Here is a 16,329-nt window from a genome sequence, read left to right on the forward strand (position 1 = left end):
ACAAAATAATATGAACAATATTTTAAAAGATAAAGCTCTTACAAACACATGACCACAAGAATCATTTAAATTGTATATATGAGAAAAAAACAGTAATCATTTTAAGATCCCAAGACTAAACTGTAAATAAAATAGTCCTTGGATCTTAAAATGAATAGTATTTTTTCTCGTATCTCCGATTTAAGTGATTCTTGTGGTCCTTCGTAACGACGTACTTTGTCTTTTAACTTATTATTTATATTATTTTGTAACTGTTTATTTTATTTTTCTTATATTATTGTTTTTACACAACAATATAAGAATAACATAAAAATAGTGATAAAATAATATAAAGAACATTTTAAAAGATAAAGCTCGCCGTTACAAATGCGTGACCGCAGGAATGACCTAAATCGAAGGTACGGACAAAAAGTAATAATTATTTTAAGATCTAAGAACTTAATTGTAAATAAAAAATATTAAAATCACCCATCAAAACAGCCCGATGGTCGAATTTGAACGGTTTTGATAGTTGGATGGCAAAAAATATTTAGTTTTGAAGTTCGATGGCTAAAACCAAACTAAAGCTAGAATTGGATGGTCAAAAATGATTTTTTTTCCTTAAAACAAATCCAGAGATGCAATCGCAATTTGCAGGTAGAAGAAGCGCAGGTGCTGGCCACTCGCGCCGCCCGTATAAAACTCTCCCCCATCTTATCGCAACGGCACCCCATCGCCTCATCTTCTCTTATCCCCGGGCTTCCTCCCGCCGCCGCTGCTCACTCCCGAGGCCCGAGCTCCCCAGCGGCAGGTTCCCCCATGGCGTCCACCACCCTCTCCTCCGCCTTCACCCTCCTCTCCCGCCCCTCCTCTTCCCCGTGCCCCTCCGCCCCGCTCCCGAGGTCCTCCCTCGCCGTGCCCCACGGCCGCCGGGGCCGCCGCTCCGTAGCCGTCGCGTCGACCGCCACCGAGTCCCCCAAGATCCTCGAGCTCGGGGACGCCATCGCCGGGCTCACGCTCGAGGAGGCCCGCAGCCTCGTCGACCACCTGCAGGAGCGCCTCGGCGTCACCGCCGCGGCCTTCGCGCCGGCCGCCGTCGTCGCGGCGCCCGGGGCGGGCGGCGCGGGGGCCGCAGAGGAGGCGGCCCCCGTCGAGAAGACGGAGTTCGACGTCGTCATCGATGAGGTGCCCAGCAGCGCGCGTATCGCCACCATCAAGGTCGTGCGCGCGCTCACCAGCCTAGCGCTCAAGGAGGCCAAGGACCTCATCGAGGGCCTCCCCAAGAAGCTCAAGGAGGGCGTCAGCAAGGACGAGGCCGAGGACGCCAAGAAGCAGCTCGAGGATGTCGGCGCCAAAGTGTCTGTCGTGTGACACTAGGTATACTAGGACTTCCTTTTTCTTCTCCACTTTTGTACCCTCATTGCCATTGTCGTTCACAAGGAATTGCTGTTTGATATGAGATTTGTGTATGCGTGGATTCGCTAGTTCATATCTGCATCACGTCTCTACCTTGAGTTGACACTGAATGTGACATGCTCTAAACTTGTAATGTAGATTGTGAGATGACACTGGCAGTTCATGATGGTGGACATTGTGCTTCCCTTGTATGAGAGTTTGTTCAGGAGCAATCTTTATAGTGGTTTGCATTGTGCTTGCTATTGAGCATTACGCTTGTTATTAAGAAATGGAAGGGGTTTTGATTAAAAATCATATTTACTGAATGTTAGTTCACACTTTTCCTGAATAGTCTTTTGTAAACAGTGTATATCACTTTATTGCTTCATGATTATGTTTCAGAACATTCTGTGAAATTTCTTCTGCTTTACTCACATATTATGTAAGATATCTAATTGATTCAAATCAGATATTAATTCACCTGTTTAGTTAAGCATATATCCGCAAACTGAATTGGGGAAACTTCCTGTCAGATCAGTTATCCTTGAGTAGGTAATGTTCTGAAAATCTCCAGGCTACAGTTCTATACTGACATCTGGTCAAAAGTACCTCTTCCCGATTCCCGTCCTTCATTTTCATGGTGGAAGCGAATTATTCATCACTTCATTTGAGAAACTTATAGTATCTAATATTCACCATGACATATAATGCCAGCTATTTAGAATGTAAGCCGTATCTTTGCTGTCACTTCAGAGTGGACACCTAGTAGTTCTTTTTTATTTAGAGTAAATCTATAATCTTGTGATGAACTGATGATGCAGCATTCAGCTTGTTCTCTGAATTTCTTGTTGACATTTTGAGGGTTGTTTTGGCAGAGCTTCATTAATTTCGAACATTATTTTCTGCTATTTCATTGCTACTTAGGCAAATATTATTTTTCCCTTCCCATGTCATGAGACCTGTGGCACAATGTTCTTGTCGGCATTCTTGAATTTACACATTACTTTGTCATTACTTCATTTACCCATTTATCCTAATGCTTTGTCATTTGTCAGCTTCTATATTTTCTAATCTTAATCTTTATGTATGCATTTAATTTGCTTCATTGGGAACCTAGATTTATTATAATGTTGTCCTTCCGGCAGTAGTACCCATAGCAGCATGCATCTATAATATCACTCTGGGTTGACATGTACACAATTTGAATATACAGTTGAAAGATGAGCAGTACTATACACAATACAATATATTTGCAGAGTGGATGTATTGAAGCTGGACTCTCAACCCTAAACCTTTTGATTACTAATCTGACCACATTAATTCTTCTTATTTTTGCATCGCGATGCGAGTAAACCCCTTTTTTTTTCATTTGACATGGCGTGGATTCCATCAGTTGGAGAATAATGTACTTTCCAGATGCATATATCTACATAGGGAGCTAAACGGTGGAGTTGGTTGTGGAAATTATATGTTGTAATCCTAGATTATTCAAGAGTTCTATTCGTCGAAGCCGTTAATGGTTGCAGGATACCTTACAATCATTGTATTTTCTACGATGTCTTCAAGTTGTATTTGCATCAAAACATAGTTCGCCGGAACGTGCAGCTATGGCTACAGCCAAAATCTTTGTCATGGTATCTGTTCAGGTAGTTTGCAGCGAGCAGCCCGAACATACTTCGGATTTGCCTGTATCCTAGTTCTAGCAGCATGGAATACTTCGGATTTGCCTGTATCCTAGTTCTAGCAGCATGGAACCTTCTCGGTCGATTAGGCCTCGGTGCCATTTGGAGGCTTGGCTGCGAGCTGTGACTTGTGAGCTGTGATTGTGCGAGTGCCTGGAGACGCTGGGGACGGGCCGAGAAATTGTTATCCTGTTAGCCTGGAGTATCTGGGCAGGTGAAACGAGCTTAGTAATCTTCAATTTTCTTTTTTTTTAGGAAAAAGTCTATATTACACCCTCACCTATCGAAGGTGGACTGCATAACCCCTAACCTATGAAAAGGTCTACCCCTGTACTTTCCAAAACCGGTCAAATTACCCTCTAAAGCAGTTTTGAAAAATCATAGTAAATCATAAAATTACCCTCTAAAGCAGTTTTGAAAAATCATAGTAAATCATAAAATAAATCATAAAATAAAAAATTCAATTGTGTTGGACTCCAAATGAGTAGATCACAGTGAACATATAATATGGTATGCTTTAGTATATTGTTTTACAGCTATAAAGAAAAACATAGATCTCAAGCTATAGTAAAAAAATAATAAAATATACCATATTATAGATTCACTGTGTAGATCTACTCATTTAGAGTCTAACACAATTGGATTTTTCATTTTATGATTTTTCTGTAATTTACTATGATTTTTCGAAACTACTTTAGGGGGTAATTTGACCGGTTTTGTAAAGTTCAGGGGGTGATATACTTTTTCATAGGTGGGGGGGTTATACTTTTTCATAGGTGGGGGGGGGGGGGTTATGTAGTCCACCCCTATAGGTGAAGGGGTGATATAGACTTTTTCCTTTTTCTTAACATTTTCTCTTCTTTTCCCTTGTATATGACATTCTGTTCTCTTCGTATTATTAATATAAACAGTAGGCGCGCTGACCCTCTTGTTTCTTCCAAAAAGAAAAATAAAAACGAGCTGCATCTTGCTGAACGAAGACGTGGATTGATCAAACGGTGGTTGCCCCAAATCCCAGCCAGAAGCAGAGAGAACATACGCAATTACGTAGTAGCATTCTGCACCCAAAAAAAAACTTACTAATTGCACATAAGTAACGTACAGCCAAACAACACTTCGAGACGCAGCACTTGTACATGAACATACTCTTTTCTAAGATGGCAGCAGATTTATTTGAAATTGTTCGTCTCCATCCTTGAGTTATGATACATGCTGCAGTACCAGAGTTTGTGAACATTACACACAATCCCCCACCTTAAGGCCAGAAGCATTTATCTTTGCAGATGCATGACTGGAAAACCTTCATGGCAGAAACTTCACGATCATGCTTCAGCAGCCTTCTCTGAAGGGCTGTCTTCGCCCTTTTGCCCCATCTTCGCCTTCTTGGCTTCGTAGTCTTTAACAGCAGCTTTAATCGCATCCTCCGCAAGCATGCTGCAATGTAGCTTTACTGGTGGAAGCGACAAGTGCTTTGCAATCTCACTGAAAAGCAGAGCAGTAGAGTCAATTATGGTAGTGTGGAATTTGCTTCAAAAGATTATGATAGTGCCGATAACCTCAACTGCATTGTGACAGACAACAGAAACAGCAACGGCAGTGCAGGTGGAAAACAAACGAAAATATTTATCTTTTCTAAAGAAAGCAGCAAATAAGACCATAAGTGGCATCTTTCCTCTAATATACCCAGCACACATCTAGTTACTAACACAAAAAGTCAAACAAAAAACAAGGAGAAAATGGAGTCCCTGGTTATGGGCAGGTTTTCGATTCTCGGACTCAAGAAAGCTCATAACTCTATAAACTAACACATCATATCACAGATCTGCCACTCCAAAAGACAAGGTGAAAAACTAATCTGGCAAATGAAGAAAGGCCATATTTGTAGCAACTTACGGAGCCCATGCAAACCAGAATGTAACATCATTAAGGATACATTCATCATGCAATCGACTGGGTATTTTTCTAATCTAATAATTAAAAATCCAATGAAAAAAAATAAAAGGAGCCATGAGCCCATGATGATCAGTAGTGAACAATCTCTTTTCCGATACAAACTCCTGGAATTCTCACACTGGTAGTCACATTATAAAGAACAGAATGATGTTTGCAAAGGAAAACACAAGCAGCAAGTGCATTAGAAAGTGATGATTAGATTTCAATGTGAAATTTGAACATGTAGGATGATCAAAACATGAACAATATAAGCGCACTGGAAATATTGGAAAAGGATGATGGATAACTTACGTGTTCTTGATAGTCAAAACTTCATCCATTGGTTTTCCCTTCACCCATTCAGTAGCTACAAGGAGAAAGAAAATATAAACAGTTGCGAACAATACTGATAAGCATGGTGTATGGAAATAGAACTAGAAAACTACGAGCAAACACTCAGAGCACTCAAAATAACATTACTTTGGGCAGCAAGATGGTGTTAAGATAGGTCCCGAAATTTTGAGGAAACTAGGAGCAAGGCATTTTGTCTAATTAAGGCCAGTAATTCATAGTAAAAGCTTTGGGAGTAAGGATTCAGGAATGGTTATAGCTTCTAAGAAACAAGCAACCAGTGGGTACACTGTTGCATTTGCATTCCATGGTGATATCTGGCACTCGTTTAATATATTAACAAAAAAATCTAAACATAAAACAAATTTAGACCACCTCACATCCCGCATGTGAGATTATATTCCAGTCATTTAGGATAAAGCTTATGTTTAAATTAGCAATTAGGCTCCCATGGACCATGGTTGTTGGCTTACAAGTTACACAGCACAACTGAGTCAGCACAAGCAATTCATGGCATTTTCATGTATAACAGCAACACAGGAGGTTATACATTGTGAACATGCATCAGAACAAGGACGCTTAAAAGCTTCACTGATCCATCTGGTGACTATTTCAATATTTGTACATTTCTAGTTTTTAACGGCCTGAGCACGTACTACAGTTTTTCCAGTTGCAAACTATCATAAGTGCTAGTTCAATCTAAACTAAGGCATGATCATCCCAACTTGGTTTCAGCAGGTAATAAAAATTTTCAAGACCACAACTATCTGAATCTATAAAGATAATGCTACCAACAGGAATAAGAAACTTCCTAAGTATAGCTCATCATTTTTCTTATAAGATGTAACTTTTTAAGCCTTTGGTATCGTTATCCTTAAAAAAAGAAGCCCATGCTGGACAATACAATTAAAAAAAAAGGAAGAACACAGTATCATAATGGAATACTCAGCATAAGCATTTGAGCCCTAAACCAGCAAAATTGATATATTAAATTAAATCTGGGACTAAGCATAGGATGAGTATGAAACTTCAACTCGTTACAAAACTTCTTTGTCTTACAGTTTCTACCTACACAGAATATGGATGCGTCACACATATGAAATACAACACAACTAGCCAATTTGGTTAGCACAGTGCCAAAAACAGGCAAAATGAAAGGAGGATGCTAATGATCCTACAACAATAACAATGAAAATTTGCAGTTCAGTTGTTATATCTCTATAAATAAAATTAAATTGATCGCTTGTAGCACATTTTCTCCCTCACACGGTCCCTCGAAAATGACCTATTGTCTAAAAATCGTGGCACAAATACTTCAATTGTAAAAAGGTCTAGCCCAATACTTCTAGCTGAAATTCATCATCCTCTACAAATGACTACCACAATCAGAATAAAAAACATCGGAATAGTCGGGCAAAAAATTGATGTGGCAATTCAATTCACAAAAATTACAAGCTCCAAGGAGTCTCCCTCTATAATCTGGCAGGACAGAGTATGAAGCCTACACCGGAATCAGTAAATCTAAATCACCAAGGGAAAACGAGGAACTCAGGGATATGGTGCTCGGGCTGGGGAGGCTCACCCACGGACGAGGACGCTATGGCGGAGCCGCAGCCGAACGTCTTGAAGCAGGCGTCGACGATCTTGCCGGAGTCCTCGTCGACGCGGATCTGCATCTTCATGACGTCGCCGCAGGCCGGCGCGCCGACCAGCCCGGTGCCGACGTTGGGATCATCCTTGTCGAACGACCCCACGTTCCTAGGGTTGTTGTAGTGGTCCACCACCCGCTCGTGGTACGCCCTCGCCCCCGCCGCCGCCGCCGCGGCCGGGCCCGCCTCGCCGGCGGCGCCGAAGCCGAGCCGCCGGAGCCCCGGGGCGAGGAGCCGCCTGCCTCCCGCGCGCAGCATCGCCCACAATCCTGGAGCTCCCCTCCGGATTCTTCTGCTCCTTCCCGGTTTCCGGATTGGAGGAATCCTTTTTCTTTTCTCCGCGTTCGCTCAGGATTGTTGCGGGCTGTGTGGTTTCTATTTGTTGTGCGGCGGTGAGGGGGCGGGGATCCGGTGCGGCAAGGCTGGCGCGGGGCGGGCCTGAGATGTCCACGTGGCGCGACGGGGCGGTATCGGTGGAGTGAATTCGCTGTACCGTGTGCTGGATCGTGCAGGGGTCGGGAGATTGGGGACGCAACGAGATTCGGAACGAGAGAAGAGGCCAGGGGCAAAGAGGGGGAGGGGGATAAGCGTTGGAATAGGTTGGGCTTCGGTTGTTAAACTGGGCCTCGTCGCTCGTCAGCAGTTGCGTCACGGCCCACAGGTTTCCTTTTCGACGGGAGCTGCTGCTGGCTCTTCACTTCTCCCATGGGCCGTGTGAATTCTCAAATCAGGAAACGAAACTCAAGTTGAACCCAGCTTTCTGCCTAACAAAGAAGAAAAGAGAAACCGGCAGAGGAAAAGAAAGCTGAATCAAAAGCACACTGCACAGAGATTTAAATATTAATCAATCTGAATGTTGAGATGAATTACATTTCTTTCTCGCGTATGCAAATAGGTTCACAAAGAATGGGCATCATCTGTCGGTAGTATCGTATAGTATTTACTAAACGACCGTGATGTACGCTATGCGCGGCTGCCAATTAGTATTTAGGACCGCACCTCTTTTACAGGGAAAAAAAAGTTTACTAGACCATGATAGCATCAAACTGAGCTTCAAGGTTTCCGTGGGAACTTGGAGAAATCCGGGCGCCGCCTCTCCATGTACGCGTTCTTCCCTTCCTTTGCCTCTTCCGTGCCGTAGAATATCAGCGTGGCATTACCGCCAAGCTCCTGCAGCACAACATTGATCAGCGATTGCAAACACGGAGACAGAAGCATCCAGCCGAATATAATAGTCAGTTAACTCCGGAGCTGGGCTACGTTTTGAGCTCCAGAAATTATTCAGGAAAGGGTATTGTTTCGAAGATTATACCTGAAGACCTGCATGGCCGTCATCTGCGGCATTAAGCGCAGATTTCAGAACTCGAATGGCCATGGGGCTGTTTCTTAAGATTTGCCGGCACCATTTCACTGTTTCTTGCTCCAATTCAGCAAGCTAAATGTGCAAGGCACGTATTGTCATCAGCAACAATGCAACATCACAGTAGTTTAGTTTCAGTAGTTAAATTTGCAGCACGCACCGGCACTACAGTGTTCACAAGTCCCATTTTGTCAGCTTCAGCAGCAGTGTAGAACCGTGATAGAAACCACATCTCACGTGCTCTCTTCGGTCCAACCTGTATATAGGAGAAAGGGTTGAAGTGAGAATAGCACGCTGCTTAATGTCTTCTTTTAGGAATGTTAATAATAATAATAATATGAAAATGGAATACACTCTCATACTTGATGAGGTAATGTGTTATTCAGAATGCACTCTTCCGAGTATTCTAGGACATGATTGAAATAAAATGTGAATGCTAGAAACTAATAGTAGACCAGTAAGATAACTCACCAATCGGGACATTATTGAAGATCCATAGCCAGCATCAAAGCTTCCAACCTGTCATATAGATTACGAGGGGGGTGTCAAAATAAACTAAATTGTTTACAATTCCAATAGAAGAATGGAAAAGTGTTATTAATGAAACAGAGAAACTGATTGATTAAGATTTTAGGTATTTCACATTTAACGAACAGGTACAGATAGTATGCTTTTCAGTGCGCGTCCATAGACAGGAAGATGCAAGTTTTAGACCAGAAAATCACCTTGGGTCCTGTCTGCCCAAATATCGCGTTGTCTGCTGCGATTGTTATGTCACACACCATATGCAAAACATGCCCACCACCAACAGCATAACCAGCAACCTGGTAGTAAATCACAGAAAATAAGTCTATAGGATGATGCAAACGAAATAGGAAAAGGGGAGTGTTAGGGATGATCATACCATGGCAACAACAGGCTTTGGAAGACGGCGGATTTGCACCTAAAGAAATGATTCATTGGTTTTCACAGGATTAACAATAGTTTATAACAAACAAAGTTTTAATCATTTTCTACCGTGTAACATACTAAATGCTAGTAAGCGCCAACAGGACACACAAAATCTTAAGCCGCACATCTTTACCTATTTCTAGATCATTTCTAAATCACACAATGTTTCCATAAGAAATTTTGGTTGGGTCCAACCACCAGTCCAACACATATCACCAATGGGTGGATCTGAAGCGTATCTAATGGGAAACCAAACAACAACACTACAGTGTAACCCTAAACGAACTCGAATATAATTTCAACATGAAAACATAATAAAAATCCATATCGAAAAAACCCATCACAGGGGAAAAAACGTCTGGGTCGTCAGGGAGCCTTTGAGGCTTTGACCATAGTAACGCCTGGGCGTATTTGGTAATCAACAATCAAAGACGTGCAAAATTTAAACACAATTGTTTTAATAAAAAAGTCTATATCACCCCCTCACCTATAGGGGGTGGACTACATAACCCCCAACCTATGAAAATGTCTATATCACCCCTGAACTTTCCAAAACCGGTCAAATTACCCCCTAAAGCAGTTTCAAAAAATCATAGTAAATCACAGAAAAATCATAAAATGGAAAATTCAATTGTGTTAGACTCTAAATGAGTAGATCTACACAGTGAACATATAATATGATATGATTTAGTATATTTTTTTACTATAGCTTGAGATCTATGCTTTTCTTTATAGCTGTAAAAAAAATGTACTAAACCATACCATATTATATGTTCACTGTGTAGATCTACTCATTTGGAGTCCAACACAATTGAATTTTTTATTTTATGATTTTTCTGTGATTTATTATGATTTTTCAAAACTGCTTTAGGGGGTAATTTGACCGGTTTTGGAAGGTAAAGGGGGTGATATAGACCTTTTCATAGGTTGGGGGTTATGCAGTCCACCTTCGATAGGTGAGGGGGTGATATAGAATTTTTCCGAAAATCTGCACAGGAAGGTCATCGTACGAGAAAATAAATGTACGGGTAAATTTGTTTGAGTAATGCGTCTACCGCTGACCTGGAGGTCAAGAACGTTGAGGCGGCCAAAGCTATCGAAGTCAACATATCCATCAGAATCTCTTAACGCCTGGTCACCACCGCTACAGAAGGCCTTAGTTCCCTGGTCAGCCAAAACATCAAAAATAACCTTATCTCCTCATCCAACCCGGACCCCAGGACAGGACTAGAGGATGATGAAATCTCTTACCTTCCCTGTTAGAATGATGACACCAATCGAACTGTCGTCTCTGGCATCGTTGAACGCGCGCATGAGCTCCTTCACGGTCAATGGGCGGAACGCGTTCCTTCTGTCCGGCCGGTTTATGGTGATCTGCGACAGAAATTGGTGTTGGAGAACCACGAAATGCAAGAACCATGGGCAATGCAATCCAGCCGCAGCGGCGCTTTTGCTAGGAATTCAGAATTTCGCATGGACAACAACCGATGGGGGGAAAAAGAATAGGGCAACTCGTGACCTTGGCGATGCCCTCATTGACGGCCTTCTCGTAGATGATGTCGACGAACTCCTTCCCGGACTCGTCCGTCGCCGCGCGCCACTCGGGGGGCTCCGCCGACACCTCGCCGTGCACGCGCCTGTAGCTGTCCCCCGCGGGCGACGACGACGAGGAGGATGACGATGACGCCGCGGTGGGCGCAGGCACGAGCGGGGGCGCGGCGGCGGGCGTGACCGGGAACGACGACGGCACGAGGTGGGCGGCGACGCGGGCGAGCCTGCGCTCCGCGGCGTCCATGGCGAGAGCAGAGAGCGTAGCAGGCGTCGCTCGGGTGTGGTGTGCGTGGAGCGCGTGGTGTCGTCGCGGTTTGGCTTGGAATTGGGTGGGGTTCTGTCTGGATGAGGTGTGGGAAGGGGCGCGGGCCCTCCGGACCCGTACCATAGGACCAGCGCGTAGAGAGAGAGTTGTGCGCGTTGATGGGCCGGTCTAGGAGCTTGTCGTACACATTCGGCCAGTTAGAGTGGACTTTGAAATTGGGCCGTACAATGATGGTCGGCCTTGCGATCATGCATTTTGGCCCAGGTAGCGCCTTTGGATTTTTCCAGTTTCACTGAAGCGCCGGAGCTTCGTGCCAGGGAAGAGCGGAAAGCTACCCGAAGGCGGGCCCGGCACGGCAATGATCCGATTAGACCGAGAACAGAAGCTCGTGTGGGCCGGCCGGCCGGTCAATTGTCTCGGTGGCGGCCGCCGACAGCGGCCGGGGTTGCCTCAGCCGGCGAGGCAGGGGACCGCCGGTGGGTCACGTCACGCGGGCCCCCGCTCACTCGACGACGACGGCGAGTATAAAGCGCCGGCCGGAAGGTATTACTACGCTCGACGCGGCGGCGGAGGGTGGCCTACCGATCGATACGCGAGCTCGAGCGAAGAAGAAGCTTTACGTGGGCCCACGGCCGTTCTCCGCAGATCACACCGATGCTCACGCGAAGAGCACCATTTTTTTTTTTTGCGGAAACGGGTGTGATCGATCGATCGAGTTCTTAACGTAGATCTTCGAGAGTATCCAATGGTTAGCGCACATGCAGTGTGCTCCTGGAGTAGCCCCGCTCCGGTGTATACGAGCGTCCCGACAGGCAGCTGGTGAGTTAAAGTGGACGACGGATGGTTCGGACCTAGAGAAACGGGAAGTGCTCCAGGGGGCGAAAGGCAAAGCGGGGAGTGGAGAGCGACGGCGAGGGGCTTTTGAGCTGAGTGTCGATATTCTATCCCCCAACCAAAGGACACCAATCTCTAGGCTTAACTCTGGCCGTGTCGGGGCAACCTTTTGAACGGCGATCTCCCCGGACGGGGCGGATCGGATCCCCTGCCCCCGCCGCCGCACTGAACACGAACAGACCCCCCACCCCTCCTGGGCCTCTTTCCCTCTCTTCTGCCGCCGCGGTGTCCCGCTCTGCTTCCCCGCGGTGGCTGCTGGCGGCCACGCGAGAAGCAGCGAACGGATCATCCAGACGGAGCACACGCAGCACAAACCCTCGTCAGGTTCCAGCATTAGGCTGCTGCGGGATCACTGTACATGCTCCGCTCCCCGAGTCCAGCAAATCACGGGATCGGAGCAACGGAAACAGCAGGAACGGCATGCTTTGGTCGTCGGGGTGCAGTGCAGCATACGGAAACGCCGAGGGGAGGGGGTCCATCCACGGGCTTTCGCTTTCCCTGCCATCGCTCGCTGCCCCGCCTTTGACCTGGCAGCTGAGGGGAATTACCAGCTGCAGCGGCGTCGTTGCAGTTCATAGCCACAGCAGCAGTGGTGGTTCATTTATTTTCAAAAAAAAAAGCAGTGGTGGTTCATCGATAGAGGGGAAAGGAGAGCACACACAAACAAAACAAAAGAAGCGAAGGGAAGGGAAAAACGAAAGAAGCGCCGCCTTACTGCGACCACGACTACGACTAGCTGCTTCTGCTGCAGGAGGAGGCAAAGAAAGAAGCATGCATGGCGAATGATCTCAGGAGGGGAGAGGAGGGTGTAGGCGCCGGCTACACCCTTGGGATTCGCACGGGATCCCGCGGCGGGGCAGCCTAGGGCTGGGCGCGCGGAGTTCGGACTTCGGATTGGTGCCCAAAAGGCGGGATCTTCTATGCCTGACCGCGACTGTTCCTTGGGACCGCCGATCGGATTCCATCGACTCGACGCCGCACTTCTGATGATGGATTCGGAGGGGCCTGCCATCATGGCGTGGCGCGGTGGCCGTGGCCGCCGCCGTGGCCGGGGTGCGGCCCCAAGTTGTATCTATCGCCGCCCGCCCGTCTTTTCCTGTGCCCCCCCCCCCCCCCCCCCCCGCTCCCCCTCACCACCGTTTTCCTCCTGCGGAGAGCCGCTTTGCTCTTTTGCTTCTTTTGATTCGTGTCGCTGCTTGCTTGCTTGCTTGCCCCGTTGTTCCACGCACACTCTTCCTCCTGCTCCTCACCCTTTGTTCTCGCCACTCCCATTAACCTTCTTTACGCTCTCGATACGGCCAGCCAGGCCCCTTTGCTCTTTCATCCTCTCTCGCTAGAGTCTGAAAGCTCGCGGCCGGCCCCTCCTCCTTCGATTCAATTCAATCATGTGCCAAAACGTGCTGTTAGTTACGTGCCCATGCAGCTTTATTCTCTTGTGTTCCGTCGAGATCCCGTTCGAATGAGAGATCACCGATCGGCAGGGCTCGGATCGTGTTGTTCATTCGTACTGTGCGCAGCATGACTCTGTTCAGGACATGGTCTCGATCTGTATGCATGCGTCGGCGCAGTCCAACTGGACATGGCAGCGTACGAGTACAAGCCACACGCTGCGTCTGCATACTGCATGGTATGTAAGGCATGGGCCATGGCGCCATGCCATGGAGGCTCGCCGCTGAAGCGAAGAGCGCGTGGCGACGGCGGAAGTAGCTAGCCTCGTCCGATCGTGTCACTGCAGCATGATGATGACGTCCGCCTCCATCGCTCGGACAGGCTAGGAGGGAGAAGGAAGACCGGCTCACCGGCACCGATCGATGCAGCAGCAGCGCGCGCACCAGGCTCTCGCTGGGCGCCGCAGCTTTCCCTACCTAACGGATGGACGACGCATGCATGCCCGCCTGACACCGGTCTCGTTGTTGCTGGCTAGGGCGACGACGACGGAAGCCAGCCGCCGCAGAAGGACCAGGAACGGACAGACTCGCAGGCAGATCGAACTGTGCCCCTCGTGATCGGCAAACTCCGTCCAACCGCGGCCAGCGGCGGCGGCCGGCGTAGTGGGATGGGAGTGATCCGGGGGCAACCGGGCCAGGGCGCGCAGCCGCGCTGAGCTCCTCCGATGTCCTCATCGATCTTCATCTCGTCCACGTCCGCGTATGTGCGTGGGAGACTGTTCCCGGCTTCACGTGGCCTCGCTTTTGACCGGGCGCGCGCGGCCACACCGCTCTTTGACCGCGCCCCCCGGCCCACGCTTCGCCACACAGGCACAGGCTAGGCAAGGCAGGCAGGCAGACATCCGCCTCGCGTCGTCGGTCGTCCTTTCCCTCCCTGCTGCGTGCGGTGCGCGCGCAGGCGCAGCGCTGCATCGGCATCGCGTGTCGCGCCCCGGCCCGGCTGGAATTCCAAACCTGGCAGCCGAGACAGGCCGCGCCCCACGCCACGCCAGCTTCCCTACCCGCGTCGGCCGTTGCCGCTATAAAAGAACCCGAGAGGAGAGAGCCCCCCATGCCCTGCCACCCCACATCCACACGCCACAGCGTCTCGCCACCGCACAGCGACCGCGCGTAGCACGAGCTAACCCTACGCGACCGAACCGTAGCGCGCCCGGTGGGCAGTTCCGAGGAGAGACATCCCCCCTCCTCGATCTCGTCTTCCCCTGTGTGTCCCTCCTCCCATCATCACCACGACACCGGGCCACCACCACCTCCAGTTGTAGGCTAGCTCGATCACCGTTGCACCCCCGGGTAGGCTGCTGATCGCCCGGTCTGGTTCCAGCGAGTACCTAGCCTAGCCAGTCAAGGATGCTGCACGAGGCGGCGCCCTGCACGTGCGGGCTGCTCTACGGCACCTGCGGCGGCGGCTGCTCGCTGCTGTTTGCCGCGTCGGACGGGTACTACGAGCGCTGCGGCGGCGGCGGCGGGGAGGTCGGCTTCGGCGCCGCCGGCTCCTACGGGAGCTCGGTGGACTGCACGCTCTCGCTCGGCACGTCGTCCACGCGCCGCGCCGAGGCGGGGGCGCCGCGCGCGCCGGCGGCGGCGCTGCCCTGCTGGCCGGAAGCGGCGCAGCCCGTGCCAGGCTGCAACAACGGCGGCAGCCAGCACGGCGGCGTCGCCGAGGCTAGTAACGCCGCGGGCGCCCGCCGGTGCGCCAACTGCGGCGCCACCTCCACGCCGCTCTGGAGGAACGGCCCGCGCGGACCCAAGGTACGTGATCAACCACCACTACGACGTCGTGCAATTGTGTTCGATGTCAATGCATTATTCTGCTAGTGGAAGAAAAAAAAATGCTCGTCGTCCTAATCTTGATCATCGGCTGGTTTGCTGCGTGCAGTCGCTGTGCAACGCGTGCGGGATCCGGTTCAAGAAGGAGGAGCGGCGCGCGGCGGCCGCCGCGGCGGCGCCGGCGGCGATGGCCTCGGACGGCGCCGTGGAGTACGCGCCGTCGTACGGGTACGCGCGGCAGCCGCAGCAGTGGGGCTGCTACGGCCCGGCGTCGTCCTTCGGCATGTTCGGCGACGCGGGCGGCGAGGTGGGCGGGCCGTGCCTGCCGTGGGGCCTCGGGGTCATGCCGTCCTCGTCGCCGGCGTTCGGGGCCGTCCGGGAGATGCCGAGCCTGTTCCCGTACTACTAGACTACGTACAAGCAGCTAGCGGAATGGGAGACTGCAAGTCCGGAGACACTCTCCTTTTTCTCTTTCGCCACTTTCGGTAACAACAAGAGATGCTGTACTTGACCAACGACCTAGCGGCATCAAAAGTTGGGGCGCCTCCTGCTCATTTCCTTTTTCATCTTTTGCTCGAGCAAATTTCCATGCATCATTCGTCGGCTCGGCTCTTGTATGGTTCTGACATGGGTGGTTCTGTCTCCATGCATGTTTGAATCTTGATGCATGATAATGATGAATGATCTGATGAAGAGCCTTCATTCGTTTGAAGCCTGCAAATTTGGAAAGAGTGCAGTTCAGCAGTCTCAGAATCTAGTCTAGGGGGGGAAACTAAAGGTTCTCATGTTTCAAATGTGCAGTATTGGGCTGGGCCCTGCTTTGGTGATCATGATTTGGGTACATTGGGGACACCGTGCACAACTTGCTAGATTTGAACCTTTTGCTGGGACCAACTAGGTCAATCATCGGTAGCTGCATATCTTTTGGGACCCACAGACGTACGGGCCCTCCTTTCTCCCTCCTGGTTCTCACCCTACGAGATTATTTGGTAGAGCTTTTTACTGGCTTAAGCTTCATCTATTTTTGCATAAATCATAACACTGCAGGATGAAGCCATTTTATAAGCCAGGTCAAAATGGAGTAGAAGTCAAGTGAAGCTATTTT

The 16,329-nt window shown here is 48.9% G+C and overlaps 4 protein-coding genes across 5 annotated transcripts; 2 read left to right on the forward strand and 2 right to left on the reverse strand.

The window, feature by feature from the left end:
* The first annotated feature begins 685 nt into the window (after window positions 1-685).
* LOC120710076 (50S ribosomal protein L12, chloroplastic-like) lies at window positions 686-3,065 on the forward strand. Of its 2 annotated transcripts, none has more exons than XM_039995726.1 (2): window positions 686-1,356; window positions 2,713-3,065. In XM_039995726.1, the coding sequence occupies exon 1, from the start codon at window positions 799-801 to the stop codon at window positions 1,348-1,350; it is 552 nt and encodes a 183-aa protein (XP_039851660.1). In that variant the 5' UTR covers window positions 686-798; the 3' UTR covers window positions 1,351-1,356; window positions 2,713-3,065. The 2 variants fall into 2 exon arrangements, with proteins under 2 accessions (XP_039851660.1, XP_039851659.1); XM_039995725.1 differs by lacking the exon at window positions 2,713-3,065 and adding an exon at window positions 1,534-1,790 and having other exon boundaries at window positions 688-1,356.
* Window positions 3,066-4,104: 1,039 nt separating this feature from the next.
* On the reverse strand, window positions 4,105-7,371 carry LOC120710077 (iron-sulfur cluster assembly protein 1-like). Its single transcript, XM_039995727.1, has 3 exons — window positions 6,922-7,371; window positions 5,301-5,355; window positions 4,105-4,538 (listed from the first exon to the last, which is right to left on the reverse strand). The coding sequence occupies exons 1-3, from the start codon at window positions 7,244-7,246 to the stop codon at window positions 4,379-4,381; spliced, it is 540 nt and encodes a 179-aa protein (XP_039851661.1). The 5' UTR covers window positions 7,247-7,371; the 3' UTR covers window positions 4,105-4,378.
* A 423-nt stretch (window positions 7,372-7,794) lies between these two features.
* On the reverse strand, window positions 7,795-11,216 carry LOC120710075 (1,4-dihydroxy-2-naphthoyl-CoA synthase, peroxisomal-like). The gene is made up of 9 exons (XM_039995724.1): window positions 10,819-11,216; window positions 10,551-10,673; window positions 10,362-10,463; window positions 9,253-9,291; window positions 9,074-9,172; window positions 8,820-8,867; window positions 8,509-8,604; window positions 8,301-8,423; window positions 7,795-8,158 (listed from the first exon to the last, which is right to left on the reverse strand). The coding sequence occupies exons 1-9, from the start codon at window positions 11,092-11,094 to the stop codon at window positions 8,042-8,044; spliced, it is 1,023 nt and encodes a 340-aa protein (XP_039851658.1). The 5' UTR covers window positions 11,095-11,216; the 3' UTR covers window positions 7,795-8,041.
* A 3,229-nt stretch (window positions 11,217-14,445) lies between these two features.
* Window positions 14,446-15,936, forward strand: LOC120710078 (GATA transcription factor 15-like). The gene is made up of 2 exons (XM_039995728.1): window positions 14,446-15,206; window positions 15,334-15,936. The coding sequence occupies exons 1-2, from the start codon at window positions 14,805-14,807 to the stop codon at window positions 15,631-15,633; spliced, it is 702 nt and encodes a 233-aa protein (XP_039851662.1). The 5' UTR covers window positions 14,446-14,804; the 3' UTR covers window positions 15,634-15,936.
* Window positions 15,937-16,329: the final 393 nt, after the last annotated feature.

The sequence above is a fragment of the Panicum virgatum genome, chromosome 5K (genome assembly GCF_016808335.1).
Source record: "Panicum virgatum strain AP13 chromosome 5K, P.virgatum_v5, whole genome shotgun sequence".
NCBI classification, from domain to species: domain Eukaryota; kingdom Viridiplantae; phylum Streptophyta; class Magnoliopsida; order Poales; family Poaceae; genus Panicum; species Panicum virgatum.